The 23,382-nt window shown below is 42.2% G+C and overlaps 1 protein-coding gene across 2 annotated transcripts; it reads right to left on the bottom strand.

Annotated features, from left to right (window-relative positions):
• Positions 1-667: 667 nt before the first annotated feature.
• Positions 668-22,488, bottom strand: atp7a (ATPase copper transporting alpha). Of its 2 annotated transcripts, XM_012857565.3 has the most exons (23): positions 22,193-22,488; positions 20,668-20,798; positions 17,036-17,540; positions 13,061-13,828; positions 11,378-11,572; positions 10,318-10,481; positions 10,035-10,196; positions 9,862-9,938; positions 8,530-8,752; positions 8,217-8,450; positions 8,024-8,115; positions 7,723-7,850; positions 6,667-6,821; positions 6,443-6,577; positions 6,026-6,220; positions 5,577-5,759; positions 5,283-5,487; positions 5,044-5,190; positions 4,815-4,957; positions 3,543-3,746; positions 3,232-3,349; positions 2,478-2,580; positions 2,098-2,371 (listed from the first exon to the last, which is right to left on the bottom strand). In XM_012857565.3, exons 2-23 carry the CDS (start codon positions 20,785-20,787, stop codon positions 2,098-2,100), a joined length of 4,530 nt encoding a protein of 1,509 aa, XP_012713019.2. In that variant the 5' UTR covers positions 20,788-20,798; positions 22,193-22,488. The 2 variants fall into 2 exon arrangements, with proteins under 2 accessions (XP_021168548.2, XP_012713019.2); XM_021312873.2 differs by lacking the exon at positions 22,193-22,488 and having other exon boundaries at positions 668-2,371; positions 20,668-20,787.
• Between the last annotated feature and the right edge of the window lie 894 nt (positions 22,489-23,382).

Raw genomic sequence — 23,382 nt, 5'->3', positions numbered from 1 at the left:
AAGCAGATGGCTCCACAGCACCTCCTTTTGGTCGCAGGAACAGGTGCATCAAAAACAGCAATATCCTTAAATGCATTTGTAAAATCCTGCACTATATACATTCATTAAGCACACGGCGAAACGTTTAATGTTTAGTTATGTTTCTTCTGATTATTATGGCTTGCAGCTACTGAAGAAACAAGATTCAATTCCTACAAAAAAAGGTGAAGAACTCATAAGACCAGTGAACATTTGATACATTATGATGTTTTGTTCTGGCCATTCAAAAGAGAAAACCACTGTTGTCCAGCAGACTGAAAGAACTAGCAGGGATAATTGCAGCCTCTGAAGCAGTGGTTCCCATCCCTGGTCCTCATCGACCCCCGTCCTGTATATTTTAGGCATATCTCTTCACCTGATTTAGATGATTGCATGACCTTCTCTGCAAATCTTCAATTCCTACAGAGGCCTCTTCTTTATCCATTCATTTAAGTCAGGAATGTGGCAGCAAGGACGTCTAAAACATGCAGGATGACGGTACTTGAAGCCATAATCAGCAAAAATAAACCCTTATTATTGTGTACAATGGATCTGTACAACGGGAGTTTCAATTTTTTAATTGAATTGGTGAAATAAATTAACTTCCTAATGAGTATTTTACTAAGATACACCTGAAGACACAGCAGGGTTGCGTTACAAAAGCGTTTTTTATTTAAAGGCACAACGTTCAGAAGAACCAGAGGATGATGAGCAGACTGCGAACACACCTGAAACCTTTTCCATCTTTTCACAAAAAGACTGCACAAATACAAAAGATTGGCATAAATGGACGCACAGACACACACAGAAATTCAAGATTTGTCTGCGGAAGAAAATAGTGTTATTGGAAAGTAGCAAGACCAACCTGATGGATCTTTTGCTTCAGATGGAATAAAGCATTATAGGCTAAATTCAGCTCAGCTATCGCAAACTTTCTACAGATCTTAAACAGATGACAGCGAATAAACAAAACAAAAACAAACAGTGACGGCTCTATGCAGAATATGACCCATCTAATCTCATTTAGATCTGATTGTACACGGTGATTGAGTAAAAACAAGCGACGTAGTGAATTCAGCAGCACCCGTTTTGGTCGACTCGGCTGGAAACCACCGATGCTGCGGGACAACCGCTTGCTTCTTTGATCAAGTGCATAAACGTGAATCTATTCTAAAAGCAGAGCGACGGATTATCATCAGATAAATCCTTAGAAAGCAGTAACACTGTATTTGACGAGTTGTAACCAGGAGCAGGACGTGAACACCTTTTCCCGAGGCGAGGCGAGGCAAGTTTCGCAGCAGGCAGCTAAAGCAATCCAAGCACACGAGTCACTCATGTAACAACTTTATAACCTAGTTATAAACTAGGAAGCTTCACACTTCCTCCCCTGTTTCACATTGACAAAAAGGTGCAAAGACCAGACCCTTCAGCACGTGTCGACTATAAACAAGTAACCTTTGCTAACGCTCTGTGCACATGGAGTCCAAGACGACCGGCGAGGGCCGCCATCTTTGGAATGTGGCGGACTTGGCGAAGGCGGCGCTGCACTTGGCACTTGGGTAACATTTACAGCTCAGCCGGCTACGATGGACCTTCTGCTTGTTATAAGGCGGCTTGGTTAGAGTTACCATCACACATCTCTAAAGATGGATTATCAAACTTGCGCATTTGGATCGAACAACTTCATTCTTCACATAAGAGGATATACTGACAAACAAACAAAAAATAGATAAATAACGATATAAATAGTTGAAAGAATAATCATACAACAGTTTAAGTAGAGTTTAAATTTTCCTCTTTTTGTAGTGTCCACTCGTAACGACTGGCCACCGCAGTTCAGACGTCTTTGGATTGATGATTGTAAAGGCGAAGGTACGTCGACTTTCAGGCTCTTGATAGGCTGTCGCTTTAAAAAAAAAAAGGGCCGCCCGATCAGCCGGTTGAGCTAAGAACAACAAAACGGCCCCGCGAGCTAACTTCAAGTACGGACGGACAAGCTGTCCCAGAAACCCCTCTGATCTCAGCTGGGTTCAGCCTTGGATAACAGATACGGACGGAGAGTCTCTGCGGGCTGCCCCTTCAGCAGATCTCCTCCTCGCACAGCGCCTCCCCCACCAGCAGCGAGTGTTTGTCGGGCTCGCTCAGCACCAGGCTGTTGAGCGAGTGCTTGTCGGAGCGCAGGGAGTTGATGGAGGCGCGGCTGTAGTTCACGATGCGGTCCAGCAGGCTGAGTTTGGGGGAGGGACGCCGCAGGTCCCCCATGCCGATGTGAACGCTGACGTCAGACAGGCTGCCCTGCCGCCTGCCGCCCCCGAGTTTGGCTTCCAGCTTCTCGGCGGTGGGCTTTGTGTAACTACACACACACACACAGACACACAAAGAGAGAGGTTAGAGGGGTGAAAAGGACAAAAACTGGAAAACAAAAGACGCTTCCCACTGAAACCAAAATCTCTTTTTACCATTTAAGCAGAAGAGACGACAAAACCACAGAGACGGACGAGAGCGCCATGGCGGCAGAGCCCATCCACGGCTGCAGCACCAGCCCGATGGGCAGGAACACGCCTGCGAAAAGAACGCGGCGTCAGTAGAGTCGATGTGGTTTAACGGCAGATAAAAACAATAAACCTTCACTTGATGCAGTTTTCCACGTAAAACGTCCCCAAAAGAATCACATCTCCAGTGTTCTCAATCCAGGTGTTTCTGAACGATAAATACAAAATCCATCATGTCCACATGGGTGGACATGATGGATCGACTGTTCACTCTGCAAAACGGGAACTAAAAGTAAGTAAAATATTCTTGAAATGTGTGTATTTGTCCTTGATTTGAGAAAGAAAATGTATTAATCCGTCAAAGGAATAAGATTTTTGCACTTAATATTAAATAGTAACAACTTATCTTTATCATTCATCTTGTTTCAAGTGCGCTGTATCTAATTATCTTATTTTAGGGGTAAAAACACTCATTCCATTGGTAGATAATCTTATTTACCTGCTAATATCAAGGGCAAATACACTAATTTCAAGAAGATTTTACTCACTTTTTATTCCTTTTCTGCAGTGTAGACATTGCAAAATGAGCCTGAAATTCAAACGCTTTTCTATGATATTTATATATACATTTTATTTGTCATACTTAGTTCGACCTGGAAAATCCTTGGACCGACCCTCCAGGGATCTGGATGAACCTGTGAGTATTTTTAGCAGGGCCTACCAGCAGCAATAGGAATGCCAACCAGGTTGTAGATCAGAGCGAAGACGAAGTTGATCCTGATCCTCTGGACCGTCTTCTTGGAGAGGTCAATACTGCCGACAACATCCAGCAGGTCATTCTGCAAGCAGAGAGTACATCTGCCATCTAAACCGAGAAAGTCAAAATATAGGCTCCCTTCATAAAAAAACAGCAGAGTGATAATAGAAGAAAGCCCAACAGACGTGTTACTGATCACAAGTCGAAACTTTAAAATGTTCCTACGTGACTCAAAAAGCTGACTTCACCAAACACTCGTGCACAAATGTTTTTACCCTTATCAACACCACATCTGCTGCCTCGATGGCCACGTCTGTCCCCGTTCCTATGGCGATACCGACGTCGGCCATTGCCAGGGCGGGCGAGTCGTTGACCCCGTCGCCCACCATGGCGACTCTCTTCCCGGCCAGCTGCAGCTGCTCCACCTTGGCCACCTTGTGGGAGGGCAGCACCTCGGCAAACACTTTCCTGATGCCCACCTTTAGGGAAAGAGGCAAGTATTAAAAAGAAGTTAAATGAACAACAGGTGCAGACACCACTGAGCTATATAATACACTGGAGTGCTAATTTTGCCGAAAAACTGAAGTCACTGGCCGCCATCTTGCTACTCCTTACTCTCACAGAATCCCATAGGATTTGGTTGCAACAACAAGCAGTTTTCTGGCTGAGTGAAAACGTTTCACAGGTAATTCTACAGTCAGTGGATGTAATAACACTATCAACTACTAGGAAATTAGGTGCTGAAATATTTTACATGTTATTCATATTAAATATACATACATGTATATATAAATATGTGTATATGTATATATGTATACATATAAGTAAATATATGTTTTTGTATATTGTTATTTATATATTTATAAATGTTATATATATTTAAATGAATAAAATGTAAAATATTTCAGCACATGAAATATGTGCTGGCCGCCACTGGCCGCCATCTTGCTCCTCCCTACTCTCACAGAATCCCACAGGATTTGGTTGCAACAACAAGCAGTTTTCTGGCTGTGTGAAAACGTTTCACAGGTAATTCTACAGTCAGTGGATGTACTAACACTATCAACTACTACGAAATTAGGTGCTGAAATATTTTACATGTTATTCATATTAAATATATATATATGTATATATAAGTATGTGTATATGTATATATATGTATACATATATGTAAATATATGTTTTTGTATATTGTTATTTATATATTTATAAATGTTATATATATTTAAATGAATAAAATGTAAAATATTTCAGCACATGACTTTCTCAGTACTTGATAGTTTTAGAACATAACATAAAGTATATGGCATTTGACATTTTAAAAGCTTTAAGCCCCCCTGAACATGACAAAATCCTCGTTATTTGATGCTGTAGCGCACATATTCCTAGTTACTGAGGGGAAATAGGGAGTACCAATATGGCGGCTGGTGGCTTCAAAGCGACTCGTTCTAACAGCGGGCGATTAACACTCCAGTGTATAATATAGCTCAGGTGCAGACACACGTTTTATGGGGCTGCATGCTAGTCCTCTGCCTCTCAATCCTTACCTGGGCAGCAATGGCCCGAGCCGTCTTACTGTTGTCTCCGGTCATCAGCACTACTTCCAGACCCATGCTGGTCAGCGTGCGGACCGCCAGCTCGGCCTCAGGCTTCACAGTGTCAGCTATGGCTACCATGGCGCACAGCTCATCTACAGGCGAAAAGAGCATTATTCTACGAGTCGCTGTCGTTTTACAGCATACTTTTGTCTTCTTCGAGGGATAAACAATCACTCACTGTCTACGGCGACGAGGACAGCGGTGCGTCCCCGTCGCTCGTGCTCCATCATGGCCTCATCGATGTCTGGTCTGACCTGAAGGCAGTTTCTTCTCATCCATTCCCTGTTGCCGATCAGGACGACGTACGTGGCTGTCTGAACCAAGCCTAAACGGAGACAGGTCGGAAAATGTTACCGGAATCCGGTTGGGTTCAGCTTTGACGGATATAAACGCTCGCGGTGTAGCTCCTCTGCGCACTTAGAGGCTGTGGATCCATGGTGAGCGGGTGGGAGTTGGCCGGCGTCTGCGTGTCGCCGATCTGGACGAGGACGCCGCTGTTGTCCTCGCTGTCGCTGTCCGCCTGCTTCAGCAGCGACTCCGTGTTGCTGACCTGGCAGCGGATGCCGCAGCCCGGCACCGCCTGAAAGTCCGTGCAGGCGCCGAGGGATTCGGTGCCGAGCTCCTTCGTGTCACAGAGCGGGAGACCACAAAAGAACCGGCGCTTTAAAACGAGTTGGGCTGACGGACGAACGTCTGGAGCGAGAAACCGACCTGTTTGCAGTATTTGGTGATGGCGGCTCCAAGCGGGTGCTCGCTGTTGTTTTCTGCCGTCCCCACAACGGCCAGCAGGCGGGAGCGAGGCATCTTGTTCCCTTCCACCACCATCTTGACTTGGACAACCTTGGGAGCGCCGTATGTGATGGTCCCGGTCTTGTCAAACACCACCGACTGGACCTAAAAATAATAAGATGGTTAAGGATTAAGACAGGGACTGAAAACGTTTGGATAATCAGTTTCATGTAGACTAGAAGTTTAGATGAAACAGCTGGAGCCACCCTTTGATGGATGGATACAAGAATATAAACATTATTTCATCAATTTCCACATCCTCTTTTTCTTCCCCCCCTAATTTAAGAACACCTGGAAATTATTTTAAACAAATTCCAGACTTTTCCAGACCCTGCAAATAGCTCACTGCCAGAGCATCATCACAGACGCACCTTATGCGCCATCTCCAGGGGCTCTCCTCCCTTTATCAGGATGCCGTTTTGGGCTCCCACCCCAGTGCCCACCATGACGGCCGTCGGTGTCGCCAGGCCAAGAGAGCAGGGGCAGGCGATGCACAGCACGGTTATGGAGGCCTGGAAGGCGAACCGGATCACAGCCTCGGTCCTGGAAATGCTTCGATCGTAACCCTGCAGTAAGAAAGGTGGTGAAAATATTGGTTAACATATATATATATATATATATATATATATATATATATATATATATATATATATATATATATATATATATATCGCATGCAATGGGAAAGCTTTTTAAAAATATTTCTAACCAGGGACATCAAAGTTAAATCTTTTCCCTGCTATAATTATGAAGCTGCCACTGTAAGCTTTAACAAAACATTAACTTACAGGGAAGAAATCCTCCACCAGGGAGAAATCCAAAAACCCAATGATGATCCAGGCGATCAGCGTGAGCAGAGAGATTACAACGATGAAGGGAACGAAGTAGCCGCTGATCTTATCTGCGTACTGCTGGATAGGAGCCTACGAAAATAACGAATAATGAATAAACTTGGAGGACATTTCACCTAAATAACGGAGACACAACTCAGATTCCCAACCGCGCGGTTCACCTTCGAAGTCTGAGCCTCCTCCACGAGTTTAACGATCTGAGACAGCGTGGTGTCCATCCCGACGTGAGTGGCGCTGACCAGCAGAGAGCCGTTCTGGTTGATGGAGCCCGCGATCACAGAGCTGCCCGGCTTTTTAGTCACCGGCATGGCCTCCCCTGGAGTTACAAGGCAGGAGCTACTCAGAAACACAGGACAATCTGCACGCATGTACGCATTTCTATTTTAACTATAGAGACGACCTGAGCAGCAGATAATCTGTCTCTGAGAAGTTTTCATTCAAGTTGAACATTTTGACATTTTTTTCACATAACTTTAAAACATATTAGGAAGATTTGACCTCACTGGACAACACAAACTAGTGCATAATATAGTGAATCTATGGTTTTTAAATACTTTATGTAAACAAAAATCAGAGAAATATGGTGTGAATTTGTAAGCAGCCCTTGGATTCGCTGTACTTACAGCTGCAAGTGTTTTAGGGGTACATTTCTAGCAGCTATGCATCTGTAGAGTGATGTAGAGAGATATGAGGGAGAACATCTGTGAACACCAGGATTCTCAGCTGGATTCAGGTCTAGGCTTTGACTAGACCGTTCTAAGACACGAAGAAGCTCAATCCGATGTTGTTTTTTTAGCAGATTTTGCCTCGACCGTGTCTCACAGTGGAGGTAGCGAGTTCAGAGTGATGTAGTGTTACTGTCCTGCCAACCAGAGTCCTAAAAGTTAAAGCCTTTGGTCTCATCTGACCAGAGCACCTGTTTCCATATATTTAAAGGCTCCCCCATAGGGCTTGCAATTCACAAGACAACTTGCTAACCTGGAAACAGGACTTCTTTGTGGTCACTCCTTAATTAGAATCACTGTTCTATTACAATTTTATCTAATTAAGGTCTGTGGGTGAAACTGACATGATGTGAAAAATTATGCTTCAGGGAAACATTGTAGATAGGAACTGTTTTACTAAATTATCCCCCTTTCAGATGATTACTTTTAACCGTACAGTAACCATAAATAGGAAACCTTTATTACCCCTAATTAGACTTTGACGTAACTAACCTGTGATAAGAGACTCGTCCGCCATCGAATGTCCCTCTATGACCCTCCCATCGACCGGAAACTTCCCTCCAGGGACGACTTTGACCACGTCACCTCTCTGCACCAGCTCAACATCCACCTGTTCCTCGCTAAAACCAAAACAACCTGCTGGTCAACATACGCTTACCATAAAAAAAAATTATCCGTATGTTATCACACATAACATGGAGACATCTTTAACAGCTGGGTAATTAATTTTTATACTGCCTTGTAAAACGTCAAAGGCTTTTGTGAACAAAGTCAGGTAGAAAACAAGGAGAACCTGAGAATTGAATTATCGCTGCTGAGCGTGACCACGGTGGCCTCTGTAGCTTGTAGCGACATCAGCTTGGACAAAGCCTCAGATGTTTTGCTCTGGAAGGATGAAAAAAACAAAAAAACAAAAGAAATCAGCTGGATTTAAAGTGTTTGCTTCAAACTTGAACAAAAATCAACAATCAGGACAGGAACCGAACCTTGGCGATCTGCTCCAGCCAGCGTCCCAGCGAGATAAAGACGAAGAGCATGGGAGGCGTGTCGAAGAACGTGATGGGGTTGATTTTTGCCTTCTCCACCATGGCCACGATGAGGATGACCAGAGAGTAGCTGAAGGCTATGGTGGTGGCCAGAACGATGAGCACGTCCATGTTGGCAGACTTGTGCTTCAGCGCTTTGTAGGCTTGAATGTAGAAGTAACGGCCTCCGATAAACTGAAGGAAACAGACGAATAAATACTCAGCGGCTTTACGTTAAATCCAGCAGAATGAGGCGAAGGTCTGCGTAAATCACCTGTACGGGTACGCAGAAGAGAAAGGAGAGGAGGTTCATGATGGAGAGTCCAGGTAACAGCTGCCTCTCCAGGAACATGCCGGAGTGGTAATGGTTGCGGTCCTCTATTGTAGCGTTGTGATGATGGGAGGCGTTCATCTTGTGGTCCATGACAATCATGTAGATCATCATGCCCATCACAGGCACGCAGAAAATCAGGCTCACAAGGAAGGACTTCCTCCACCTTGGCCAGAGAAGATTTTACTTTATTAGAGGAGGAAACAAGTGTAACAAAGCGTAAAAAAGGTCTGTGTACTGTAGTATGTATGAAAACTTAAAGGTGCATAGCCACGTTATTTGACTTTTTATTTATTTATACGTCACAAACTCTGGTTGCATACAAAGTTTTTCTGAATGTTTATCACGTCCTGCTGGCGTATTAGTTGTTATTTTTGCATTTTATGCCTTATGCTTTTGCTCAATTTGTTGGTAAATAATAAATGTTTGTGTTTATTGACGATATTAACGGAAGTACAACACTGCACATGCACAGCAGGCGATAAAACAAGGAAGTGGTTAACGGCTATTAGCAACTCCCAGCGAAACAATGAAGAATGGTCAGAGAGCCAGTGAAATAACGGCAAATAATATATAGTTCCTAGAAGGGAAAGACTGGAAATACAGGGAATCCAGTATGAATGTTGGCGTTTACTAAAGCGGACGCTAAACCTGCTGATTGCTCAGATGTGACCGCAGGGTCCGGTATTATTTAATACTGTTTTATTAATTAATTAACCGGCATTAGTTCTGCAATACTGTCACTAGATGTCGCCACATCTATTTGTATTTATTAATTGCACCAGAGAGAAAATTATCTTTCGGCTCAAACAGGACCATCAAAACACTATGAAGATGGAGGCTTGGTGTATATAACCTTATTTTGTCATGATCAAATGGTTTTTGGTCTTTTTTATAAGCATATTACGTGGCTATAAACCTTTAACACATACTCTTGTGTACGCCTTTATAGAGGTCATTTAACCAACAACATAATTTTTATGTCCCCCATTAACTAAATGTATCTAAAGCTCTAATCAGATATTTGCATCCAGTCATCACAGGCATGAATATCAGTAAAACTCTCTGTTTTCATGGTGGATTGACTGAACAGCACACAATTTCCCTGAATCTTAAAAACCAAGAATTAGCTTCACAAGATAAAGTTTAGATAACTTTTTCTTAGTGAGTATCCATACATCTTACCGAAACTACTATCTACCAGGTTAAATATAGAAACAGGCAGTACTGTGGCAGCAACAAATAAAAGACACTGAGAAAAAGAAAGAGGCTTACTGTCGTATCTCTTTGCTGTGGTCCAGGTGACTGGCTGTGCGGTCCCTCTTTACTAAAGATGCTTCAAATCCCAAACTCTACAAACAACACAATGTTGTTTACCACTGACCGTGTCATTAACTCTCTGCGGATGTATCCTGAACTCACAAGAGCAGTGCGGTAAATATCTGTACCTCAATCAGCTTGATGATGTCTCGGGGTCCAATCACTTCGGCGTCATACTTCACATGGGCTTTGTTGGTCGCCAAGGCGACGGAGGCATAAATCACCCCCTTTTCTCTGACGAGGGTCGACTCGATTTTATGAACGCAGGAGGCGCACGTCATCCCCCTGACCTGAGAGGCGGAGGAAAAAGCCGCACAGATGACGACCGGCTAAGAGAAACGACCGCTTGAAAAAGAACGTGGCAGGGTATGGCGCTAGTATTTAGCGGGAAAGACGCGGTGAGCGACTCACCACCAGCTCGAGGTTTCCGTCCGAGCCTTCGTAGTTCTCCATCACAGAGGCGGTGAAGCCCAGCTCCCTCACGCACTCTGCTATCTTCAAAGGATCTATGACTTCAGCGTTGTAGCGCACCTCTGCTTTGCTGGCCATGAGAGCCACCAGGACGGAGTAGATCCCTGAAAGACGTCGAGATGTTTCCTCTGCAGCGTTCATCTCCAGGAGGCCGGTGTAGGTACCAGATCGGCTCGGGTGGTCAGATCGGCTCGGGGGGGCCTGCGCTTCCCGACGACGTCAATAATACGGCAACTCCACTCAAACAAACTACATTACGCCCGCGGTCTCCATTTGTTACAAATCTATTTTATTTTGTTAATTTACGGTTATTTTCCAGTAACTTAATCGAGGCATGAAAACTTTTAACATCATTTTTGGAATGCTTGTGTGGTAGTTAACATCATTTTTGGAATGCTTGTGTGGTAGTCTGACAATTTAATCGGTAATTTTGCAGGATCAAAGTTACATCTTTCCTTCCTCCAATTAAAAAAAAAAAAGAAAGAAAGTTGTGAAGGGAAACTAAACCATAAACTCTTTTAATTTTTAATAAAAGTCTGCAGCCATTTTAATTTTATCACTTTAAAATCAATAACGTTTATTCCTCCTTTTTCTACTGATATTACTATGTTGTTCTTTCTGATCACGTTTTTTTATTATTCCAGATGAAATTGTGATGAATTTTCTTCCAAAAATTTAGCCAACTGACAAATATTTGTTGAGTTTTTTGTAAAATGGCTTGAATATTTGTTCTGTCATTTTCAGTGTGGTCCTTGTTAATCATTATACCTAAATATTTTACCTCATTTTTATCAATTAAAGTGGGTTAATTATTGTGAATTGCTAAGATTTCACATTTTTCGATGTTCATCTTTAAGCCTAAAGCTTTTGAGAAAAAGGAAACGGCTAAATTAACTAAATAAAATTGATTCGTTACAAATGCGCAGGCCCCCGAGCCGATCTGGTACCTACACCGGCACAGCCGAGCACATAATTAGTGGAACCCATTTTAGTTACATACCAGCTTCGTTTTTGAGGTTCCGCTCAATGTTGGACACGCAGGAGGCGCACGTCATCCCTCCGATCTGGATGTAGCACTTGGAGGGCGTGTCTCCGGTGGGTCCCGGGGGGGTGTCGCTGTGCAGCTCGTTGTCCAAGTCCTTCTTCTGGACACGTGGAGACCCGGGCAGTATGGCAGGCAGCAGGGAGTTGGTCTCTGTCGTTGGGAAAGGGTGCACAGATTCATTTGCAAGAACAAATTTGAGAACTAGACAAACAGCGAGAATTACTGGGCCGCTTTTTTTTTTCTGTAATCCTTTAAGGTGGTCTGATCAATCGTTCTTCTGGAGCTTTTTAAAATTCTTTGCAGGTCTTTCCCGGGATATTATCTCCATTTTCACTCTTTCCTATCTTTACGTGACCGTGATAAAAACCGAGGAACACAGAAAAGCCAAAAGAACAAGGAGCTGAAAGATGCACCAGTTCTTTGAAGAAAAGAAAAAATTGTTAAAATAAAATGTTATGCCTGTCAGACGATCTTATCTGGTGTTTTTTTCTTGGCTGCAATAACAAAAAATGGGAATATATAATGTATTTGTCACAAGTTGCTGGTAACAACACAACTTAAATACTTTATGTGAAATTAATTCTTGGCTGTTAGTTGTGTACACACCCTGAACACTGGCTCATACCTAAAGTTTAGGAGCAATCTAACACCTAATTTAGGACTCCTATGTATAGGTAAAATATATAATATTAGCTTACAGCACCTAACTACAGCCTTTTTTACACTAGTCCCCTTCATTCATTAGTAACTGGACAATGAGTTGGGTAGAAACAACAAAAGATTGCTACAAATGGCCTGGGTCTGGGAATTGAACCCGGGACCGCTGCATCAAGGACAGTGGCCTCAGCATTCGGTGCGCCTGCTCTGTCATTGAGCCACAAGACGCCTCAACTATACAGTCCTAATGTCATTCTGTCCTGGGTTTATTGAAAACAAGCGACGAAAGACGACAGGTACGAAAAAAAATCATGAATATATTATTTCTATTCTAACAGGCTGAGTTTATTGAAACGCTTTTATGACTTCAGTGAACCAGGCTGTGGACTTTTCAGAAATAGGCAGGAACTGAACAGAAAATGAGTCCAAGAAACAAAACATAAACACCAAAATAAAGAGGGAAAGTCAAAAAGAAAAACATTATCAGAGCCTCTAGAAAACAATGCGTATGATCAGTTTAATAAGAGTCTGGATGCTTGCACTGCATAAACGGATTTAAAAATAAGTAAAATGTGCTTAAAATTAGTGTTTTTGTCCTAGATATGAGCAGGTAAATAAGATTATTTGCCAATGTGATGAGTATTTTGACCCCTAAAATAAGATAATTAGATATACTGCACTTGAAATAAGATCATGGAGATGAATTGTTCCTATTTTAAGAGCAAAAATCTTATTCTATTGGCAGATCATTTTATTTACCTGCTCAAATCAAGGAAAAATACACTAATTTTAAAAACATTTTACTTATTTTTAGTTCAGTTTTTGCAGTGTGGGATAAAACGAAAAAAAAATAAAGGCCGAATGCAGATGTTGCAGAGGAACGTACATCCAGCGTCTAAGATGAAGCAACCAAAACGTGGTAACGGCTAAAAGAAAAGTAGCTAAGAAGTACTCCTGCGACTTGAGTAATCTCCGTCTTACCAGGTAGAAATGCATCAAAGCCCATATCCTCGATGGCCTCCTTCAGCTCCTCCGGCGTGGTGAGCAGAGGGTCGTACTCGAACACTCCCTGGTGGTCAGTCAGAGACACCTGAGCCGACCTCACCCCCTCCCTCTGGGAGATCATCCCTTCGATGGACTGCACGCAGGAGTTGCACGTCATGCCCTCGATGTGAATGTTGACGGCGGACACCAGCGGCTGGGTGAAGCACGGCTGTGAAGCGGCGGGCCTGGGCTGCGACGGCGGGGCAGCGGGCGGCGGCGCCGACGACGCGGACACGGGGCTGAGGGTGCGGGAGAAGTCCAGGGGTTCGGTCTGAAAGCTTCCCGGCGGCAGAGCTTCTATGGCGCCCTGCAGCTGAGCCACCGTGACCTTGAGGGGATCGTAGCATATGGAGGCCTCCTCCTTCTCCAGAGAGACCTCCACGGAGGAGACGCCGGGCAGCTGCGCGACGCTGTCCTGAATGTTGACCACACAAGAACGGCAGTGCATGCCTTTCACCCTGAGCCGGGCGAGCGCCGTGTCGATGAAGATCTCCGTCTGCTCGGGCGCCTCGGGTGGAGAGGCCGGCGGCGCCGCTCTCTGGGAGTCGATGAAGCGCTCGACGTCTCTGGGGGACAGCTGCAGGGGGCGGGGCTTGGACTTGACGGAGGCCTTGAAGCCGGCCACGGCAATCTGGTCGATGATGGTCTGGATGGTGATGAGGTAAGGCAGGTAGACGACTGTGGCTTCCTGAGACTCTAGAACAACTGCAGAGAGAAAATATGCAGATTTAAAAACAAAAAAAACATTAAAACGAAACTATCACCTGAAGAAAGATACCGATGTTCAGATTAGAGAATGCACATATAAGGGCTGCACAACGTAATGATGATGCTGATTGTGATTAACCCACATTTTCTCCAGCACAGCACAGCGCTGTGAGAGTTTGCCTCCTTAGCAATTTCAACTGTTTTTGATTCTTTTTTTTCTTTAAATCACACTGAAATGTTTTGTTTTTAATCAAAGATAACCGGCTCAAATTAAAAAAAGCAGTTTTCAGATGAATTTGTTTATAGAGGTGGAAAGCTGAACCAACGTGCCACATCGCAGGAGCGACTTCCCGTCAAACGATGCCAAAAAACTTCAGTAAGTCTTTTAGATCAAAGTGGAGGATATCGAACCCTTTCTCCTTTGCAGAATTGGTTTAATACAGCAAGACTGGAGGATTTTTAAGCGTGAATGTCCTATTTAAGGTCCTGACCCAGCATCTTAGTTGGAGAGGGAAAAAAAAACACAATCTCTCTGAAGCTTTTCAGCTAAAGAGCTGAACTCATGGCAGCCCTCACCATCACACTACCATCACCTTGTTTCACTGTGGGAATAATGTTTGATTTCTTTAACACAGTTTTAGTTTTAGCAAAGATTTAACTGGACCAACGCCTTCAGAATATTTTTTTATTCCCAGTGAGCCTCTTTCTAATTTTGTTTTTATTGTCTTTCCAGGAAGAGTGGCTGCAGGCGACTGCAAATGAAAGATATTGATGAATCATGAACACTGACCTTAACTGAGGCGAGTGATGTCTGCTTTAGATGTGGTTTTGGGTTCTTATGTGGCCTCCTGCATGAATCGATCATGTGCTCAGAGTCATTTAGGATAATTAGCTTCTTGATTCTACAGGTCTGACAATAATCACCCCTGGGTGAGGCGTTTACTCTTCCACATTTAATTTGGATGGATTTTTTTCTCCCTAATATATGAAATCACTTGAAAATGGCGTTTTTCCTTTCCTCAGCTTATCTCTATCTGATATGAATGCACTGCAAAAAGGGAACTAAAAGTAAAATTTTCTTGAAATAAATGTATTTCTCCTTGATTTGACCAGCTAAATAAGACTATTTGCCAATGGAATGAGTATTTTTACCCCCAAAATAAGATAATTAGACATCCTGCACTTGAAATAAGATGATGGAGATGAACTGTTCTTATTTTAAGTGCAAAAATCTTATTCCATTGGCAAATAATATTATTTACCTGCTTAAATTAAAGAAAAATGCACTCATTTCAAGAACATTTTACCTACTTTTAGTTCAATTTTGCAGTGTGAAAGCAAAAATAATCTCAGACAGAGGAACACATAGATCTTTAAAGCCCTTTGTACTGGTGGGTAGAACATAATAATCTAACTTGGTGGTTCCCAAACATTTTTTTGTGTGGAAACTTTGAGAATAAAGTCATAAAATTACGAGAACAAAGGAATATTTTTCTAAGAACGTGACGCCATTCCCCTGCTTTAAAATGTGGCGAATGTGAACTTTCTTGAAAAGTTAAACTTTGACATTGGCTTCAAAAATAAGGAAATGCAAAATCTTTTAATCACATCAGCATCAAATCATCTTGCGACCCCCCTGGAGGATCCCGACCCACACTTTGGGAACCCCTGATCTAAATGATGCAACCAAGCTGTTCCTTTCTGTGGAATATGGCACACTTCACTTTGATTCAATATATCATGCAGCTTAAACTTAAATGATTAAAGGCTTCATTTACGCAAGGCTGTTTTTTTTATCTACAAATTCAGTCCAGTATTACTTTTTAAGCAACTATATTCAACACAAACATCAAGGATCTCAGTTCTTCCTTATAGCTGCCTGGATTTGCTAGCCTCCTGAGTCAGGTAATGGATTTGCCCCCAAACGGCCAAACTCAGGAATCACGCTACAGCACTTCACATGATGTCCACCAGAGGGCAGAGCAGTCCAGCCGCAGTTCACCTGCAGCATTTCTTCATGAATGTGATTTTTTTTAACAGCAGCATATCTGATCAAAACCTTCATAAAGATTATTGCTGAGATCCTTAAAATGCCTGAATAATGTGGATTGTCTTATGCAATTGTTTATTGCACATCATCACTATCACTTTATTGTATATACAGATTGGTCAAAAATTTCCTATATAAAGGGAACCAAATTTTTATATATATATATATATATATATATATATATATATATATATATATATATATATATATATATATATATATATATATATATATATATATATATATATATATATATATATATATTATCTGGAGTGTGTAACGAAAATAATTTGCCTCTGGGATTATTAAAGTGTTTCTGATTCTGATTCTGTTTAACTACTGGCTGACATCTTCCCCTGGCCTTGTCACAACTAACACATAATGCAGATATTCATTTTATTCTATTTTATGTTTACCTTGTAGATTGTTAGTTGTGTTTGTTATTTTGCACAAAAAGGAGACATGTTCTCACGATGACGGTAAAGATCCTATTGTAGAAAAATAAAAAGCATTTAAAGCTGGGGGGGAATGACTAACTGAGATGGATTCTAAACCATCATCTTACATTGATGTTTATTGAATTATTTGCTCTCTGTTAACCTACCAGACAGCTTCCAGTCAGAGGATGTGATATGACTGTAATCTATGAGCAATAGCCCTGACTATGGACAAACAAAAATATTTAGCAGACAGCTACTATTCATTTTCAAAGTGAAATGTAGCTGTGATCTTTTTTTTTTTTTTTTAACACAAAGCTAATCATAGGAATCAAATATAAGAATCTCTTCTGATATCTTCCTCATAGAGCACGAGGTTCTGCTACAGGTTGTCTTTGCCACATTTGGAGCAGTGCTTCCGTTAAACCGGAGTAAAATAAAAAGACTTTAACGCCGTTTTACCAAACTGTTTCTGTGCTCCATGCCGAAGGCGCTGCGTGCTTCCAGAGCGGCGCATAAAGCCGGCGGCCCGTACGCGCGCCATAAACACAAAGACAACTCCGTGCTCAGCAAACTACACGTAACGCCTGTCAGAGGATTTCATGAGTCATCCTCGAATCCATAAAGGCACGTTCTCTCTCTCTCAGGGTTCATAAAGACGCGACCCTGACCCGGTGAGACGTGATCGCACAGCTCAGAGCCGCTCCACTATATCACCTTTGATCTTTTTAATCCCTTTCAGTTTTCCAATCTTCCCTTCGATGGTGGTGCTGCAAGAGTGGCAGGTCATTCCTTCGATGCTGAACTTCAGGACGGCGGCCTCGCCGCCCGCGGCGTCCGGCTGAGGCAGGTGCGGGCCTTTCTGCGCGGGGCTGCCGGGGGTCGGGGTGTCCTGGGGGGACGCGCCTGCCACCGCCTCTCTGAGCAGCTGTAGGGACGTCAGGGAAGGAACAAAAGTGACGCTCAGACCCGTGCTGGGCGGGCTCTCTTGGACCTCCAGCACCCCCTGGATTTGGGACAACTTCTCCAAAGCCTCGCGTCGGGCTGCCGGCGTCAATCCAGGGGCGGGGATCAGCTGGGTGTCCGTGGACACCGGCGTGGCGGCGCTGCTCTCCGGTACGCTGGACTCGAAGCCCATGTCCTCGATGGCCTCTGACAGAGACTCTGGGCTCTGATGACTGTGGTCAAACAGGACCGTGGCGCTCTTCTGCTCTAAAGACACCTGGGAAAGACAAATCAGGCCAAACAAACTGTTAGAAAATATAGTTCAGACATCATTGTTTCTCCACGTAGGCAGAGTATTTATTCTAGTCGTAATTAGGGAAGTTATTTAATTTTAAACGGCAGCTATAAAATGCTAACATTGAGCTCACTGCAAAAAGAGAACTAAAAATAAGTAGAATTTTCTTGAAATTAATGTATTTGCCCTTGATTTGAGCAGGTAAATAAGATTATCTGCCAATGGAATGAGTATTTTTACCCCTAAAATAAGATAATTAGATATACAGCACTTGAAATAAGATGATGGAGATTAATTGTCCCTATTTTAAGTGCAAAAAATCTTATTCCATTGGCAAATAATCTTATTTACCTGCTCAGATCAAGGAAAAATACTCTCATTTCAAGACGATTTTTCTTATTTTTAGTTCTATTTTTGCAGTGCTTTGAAAACATTTGGTTTTAATGACCTTCCAGCAGAGAAGCAACTACAGTGGAGTGATTTAGATCGAAGCGGATCGGCGTGTTAGAACGGCCCAAACAGAGTCCAGACCTACGTCCGAGTGAGAATTTGCAGCAAGAGTAGAAAATCACTCTTCCCAGACACCCTCCACCCAAACTGACTGAGTCTGAGGATCTAGATCTACAACGCTACCAGTGTTGTAGATCTAGACACACCAGACATGCCGCTATAGTTGCAGGTAATGGTCCTCCACAGAACAACCCAATTAGATTATATTGAGCACGAACTGATAAGTCACTGGCGTTTCCCAGTCGGACTGAGATTGAACTAATTTCAAAGGTTAAGGTCAATAGAATCGGCTCAACTTCCCAAAATAGAAAAGTTCATTTGTTTTACTGGCATAATAAAATAAGCACTGCATTATAACCAGCTGTGAAAATGGCGAGTAAGGAAACAGATTTAAATGTGGCTGTGATTAGATCACTTCAGCTACATTAGGTTTCTGTTTCTGCACAGAAACGAGATCTGTTTGTTTTGTAAGGCGCCTTAAAAAGAGAGTGGCTGGGAACTGCCGCTATACCATGCTATACTCACAAAGCTTTTGGTGAAAACCTTTTTTAAAACGGCGTTAAAACGAGCCGTGGGTCATGACAAACGACTGCAAGTAAGTCAAAATGTCCCAACAGGACAGTTTCCCCCTAATGTGACGCTGTTAGCTGTAGGGTTGTCATGCGTCCTGTAAAATATGGAATCGTCCCTTCATTCCATCGATGCTGTGTCCGCTTTGAAGCAATACGGGACGATTTGTTCCGTATTTTTTCCACAAATGTCAGATACGCACGCCTGTCACACGCATGTCAACATTAAGTGTAACATGAGCAGAATAAAACCGAGGAAATGGGGCCAGCAAAAAGAGAAAACACTTGCAACGATAAAGAAGTGATTGGCATGAGGTAAATCCCTGGCTGAAGAGCAGAAGTGGAGATAACACTGATACGTTCTGTGAGCTCAGTGGGGTTATGACAGTCATATGGAGTCATTGTGATTTTTAAACTGCTTTTAGTTTTTACTGTGTTTCTAGTGGTTTTTAACAGCATTTAGATAAGATTCTGACATCTCTGTGGATACATGTCTGTTTTACTTTGGGGACTCACAGCAATTGAAGGAGATGAAGAAATAAATAGTTAAATTCCTCTCCTGGTCCCAGGGGTTGGCTACTATGCTAGTGGATGCTAGTGGTTCGGTTGAAGTAACTGCAGAGACGATTGAACTTCAGACGTGGAAGTTGATATTTTTTAAAAGAAAAAACTTTTTTCAAAATAAAATGCTCCACTAACCGCATTTAAAATGAGAACACTTGCAGTTAACATGAGAACAGAGCAGTAAAATCGCCGTGCGGCTGGTAAACCACACTTCAGCCACTCTTCTCTAGCCAATGCCCCCCCCCCCCCCACACACACACACACACACACATTTCAAATGCTTCTGACGCCACTGTGCTATACGTACAAACTGAAGCCAAACTGAACAGATTTTTAGGATTAGTCGAGTCTCTAGATGTCCAAATCAGCTTGAAATACTCCCCAACAGCTCAATACAAATGCCTGCCACACTTTTAAGATTTTCATTTAGAAAACAGTGTGAAAACCAGGCATCCTTCCACTTTATTACGCACCACTGTTTGTTGGTCTGCTACATAAAATACTAACTGAAGCACCTTTTGTTTGCAATACAGAAAACGGAGGTTGTGATGCAAGGAACGGCATACGACTTTTACAGCAGCTTAAACTGCAGTTCAATGATTGTATAGATAACAAGTCAAAAAACATCCTTGCATGGCCATGCTAAGCCAGTTCAGCTGTAATTTAACAGCATTTTACAGCCTTAGTCCATGTTGATTGGTAAGCATATGAGATGTTCAGTCAGCATGATTAACCCCTCTGGGTCGCCTCCTTGAGCAAGAAGGAAACATGTGACGCTCAGAAGGCATCACCTGATCCTGCCATAAGTTTAAAAAAAAAAGAAAAAAAGGAAGGAGTTACTAGCTGCTTGTAGGATTAACCTTTTTTTTTTCCTTCTTAAAACAACAGAACAAAGAAAAACACAGTCCGCTCTACCAAGAGAAAAACAGATCATTTCTAAACAGATTAACAAAATAACCCAGGCACCAAATTCTGTTAAAGACAAATCATTTCCTGTGGCTGCGGAGGATCCGTCGGGCGTCTGTCCCGCAAAGGGCAGGGAACTATTGGGAACACGGCATTGCATTATCTCCTCATTCGGCCTCAGCCTCAGGGGGAAAACGCACAATAAGCAAAACAAGACCACCACGGCTGCAATCAAGCTGCCCAACATGGCGACGCTGACGGAAATCAGACGAGCTGCCGCCGAAGTAACAGAGCCGTGCGACCCAATCCAGCTCTGCCGTGACGAGAATAAAATGTTTATGAACTTAAATCTGATTTAACCAAAGGATTCTCTGCTCAAGAGTGAAGATCGCATTGTTACAACATTAAAACAAATCTCAGATCTGGTTATTACAGTGGAAGTACACAATGCACACGTCATCAAAATTAAAGGTCAGCGTGTCAAAATGGAGCATGAAACGCTGAAATACGGCAAATACAAACATTAGTAAGTCTTTAACGATGCACACATCAGCCATTACCTTTATGTGTATCACTCCTTGTAGAGAGCCAATCCGCTGCTCTATGGACTGGACACAGGAGCCACAGGTCATTCCCTCAACGCTGAGGGAAACTGAACTCAGGTGGATTTTCTGGGTCATGACTGCTTTGCCTAAAAACACAAAAAGCATCACATTATTTTATTGTTTCAAAGCAAGAACACACAAAGCAGAAAAAAAAAAACAGTGGAACAGAGGAAAGTGTTTTTCTCTTGAACCAGGCTATTACAACACTATGACAGCAACAACAACAAAAACAGCAAAAATAAACTATTGTATATATATATATATAAAAAAAACTATTTAATACCATAATTTATTTGAACGATTCTGGCAGGAAAAAAAAGGTCTTATTAGTGAAATATCTTTTGCTTTGGATTTATCGGCACATCCGGTCTTGTAACCAATTTAATAAGAAAAATAAACCCTAGAAGTTCACGGTAATCCTCTAAACATACAGAGGCCTGTATATTAACCAAACTTTATGTACCTTATTGTGTCCATCTTAGGGACACTTACCTAACAAGACACCGGAATACAAGCTTATCTATAGAAGACTACAAGATATTTAACACCAATCAGGATACTGACAATTTGTCTATTATGAATCCTTCATTACGATCAAATTATATAAAAAGATTAAGGGTTATTTCTGTTGGATATTTTATTTCTTACTATGCAAATTTGACAAATATTATCCATTATGCTGTTTTGCCATTGCCCATTGTTTAAGATTTTTTTTTATCTTTTACACAAAAATTGCATTCAGTAGTGCAGTAAATTAATCATTGTAGGGTTTAAATGTCTGGTATTTATTTCCTGTGTGGCATTGTTGTTTGATCCTCACCTTCATCCAATTTGTTTATTTACGTGCCTTAACGTATTTGTAGAAAGCTCTCATGATCTCTAAAGGAGCAAACGTCGCTCCCTAGGGGTTCATAGCTGGCTGTCAGATCAGCAGTCCCTTAGCTATGAGTTTATCTGTAACACTGTGTTTATCAGTGTCCAGATGGGTTTGGGGACTGTCTTCTCCACCTTACTGCAGATCTATGTAAACATTTCAGATACTGTCGAGATAGATCCTACAACTGAAGTCTACTTAACCCAAAGAAAAGCCTCCAGGATCTGAGACCAGCTCACAGATGAGAAATAAAACAGGCAAAACTCGGACAAACAAGGACAAACAAACCAGATATTCGGTATCTCGCTCTGGTCAGCTCCACACAATAGAAAATAACTTACAGAAAAATACGTCTTTTTCTCCATGATGTAGCTAAAAAGTCTGATTTATCTCATGTTAAAATAAGAGTAAGCGCATCAAAAGTTGCATTTCATATAATAGTTACTGAATTGATTAGCTGTCACGTCGTTTTACCCCCACAGAAAAAAAAAATAACAATACATGTATTAGGTCATCTAAGCTTCAGCAGGAGACCCGCATCTATGTAGAGACAAAACCCAGAGCCAACAAAAGTGATGTTACCAGAGGGTGATGATGAGCTCTTACCTCCAGAAGCGAAAAAGAATCGTTAGCTGCAGTGTTGACAGGCAGGCTGCGCGGCTAAGCTAACAAGCTAACTCCTTCCCCGCTGCTTCCGTCGCGCTGGACCGAGTAGACGCGTCTGGACATGGTGTCGGGTGGGAGGAACTACTGATGCTGACCAAGCGAGACTTTTCTCCTCGTTGCTTTCACCAAACTCCTCTGTTTTTTTTGGCTCTTTCTACTCAAGCCGACGTGACTGCCTGCTGCGCTCCGCCGCGTCACTGCCGCGTCACCGCCAAGGGGCGGAGCTTCGACCGAAGCGTCTCTGGCTGTTCCGGGTCCATTTAGCCCCGGGTTTAGTCTGAAGGCTCATTCGCCCCTTACGTGTTTGATTGTGTCACGAATCGTCTAATATTCTCCATAATTTTAAGCGTTATTTTATATTAAAATAATCAAAATATATACTATACCGATACTACGTATCGTTCCAACGATACATAATTGTAATATTCATTGTCTATGTGTGAGCATCTGGAATAAAACTTTAACATCAAAACGTAAAAAAGCTTCTTGGACTTTCTGCTTCTTCATTTGTATGATGTGAGTTAGAGAAACTGCGTTGGTATTGCGTCTCAACCATGGGGTTCCATCTGCTACACTCCTCCTCCACCTCCTCTCCTCTCTTATGTCTGTTACATCCTTATTTTCTGAGAAGAAAAAAAAGCATGCAACTATAATCAAATTTTTATTTCTATGGTGTTCGCCTAAGGATACATCCTGAAAAACAACAATTATTGTTTTTATTTATGCTCACTGCTCAGACTGTTTTGAAGCAAACAATGGGATCTTTAATATTTTTGCCTTGACGCGTTGACTTTGCATTTTGTGCATTTCCAACTTTGGAATTTTGCCTTTCTTATTTTTCTACCTGGCTAATTTAACGAACAATTTCCCAAGGAAATACACATTTCAACAATTAACGTCATTTATTTTCAAATGAAAATAATAAAAAAGTTTAAAGAAAATTTTACAAGTCTAGCTGGATAAAGACCTTTTCTCTTTATAAACTGGATTTTCTTTTTGTGTGAGCAGTATGAACAGAGGAAACAATTTTTCTTTCACTCTTCTAGTTTAACCTGCTCCTCTTTGACCTTCCAACTTTCTCAGCAAAAAAAAAACAACAAACAATGAAAATGACTGTCCTTGAGTTCGAC

The sequence above is a fragment of the Fundulus heteroclitus genome, chromosome 23, assembly GCF_011125445.2.
Source record: "Fundulus heteroclitus isolate FHET01 chromosome 23, MU-UCD_Fhet_4.1, whole genome shotgun sequence".
Lineage (NCBI taxonomy): Eukaryota > Metazoa > Chordata > Actinopteri > Cyprinodontiformes > Fundulidae > Fundulus > Fundulus heteroclitus.
Note: the sequence above shows the minus strand (reverse complement) of the source record. Positions and strands in the feature narration are given on the sequence as shown.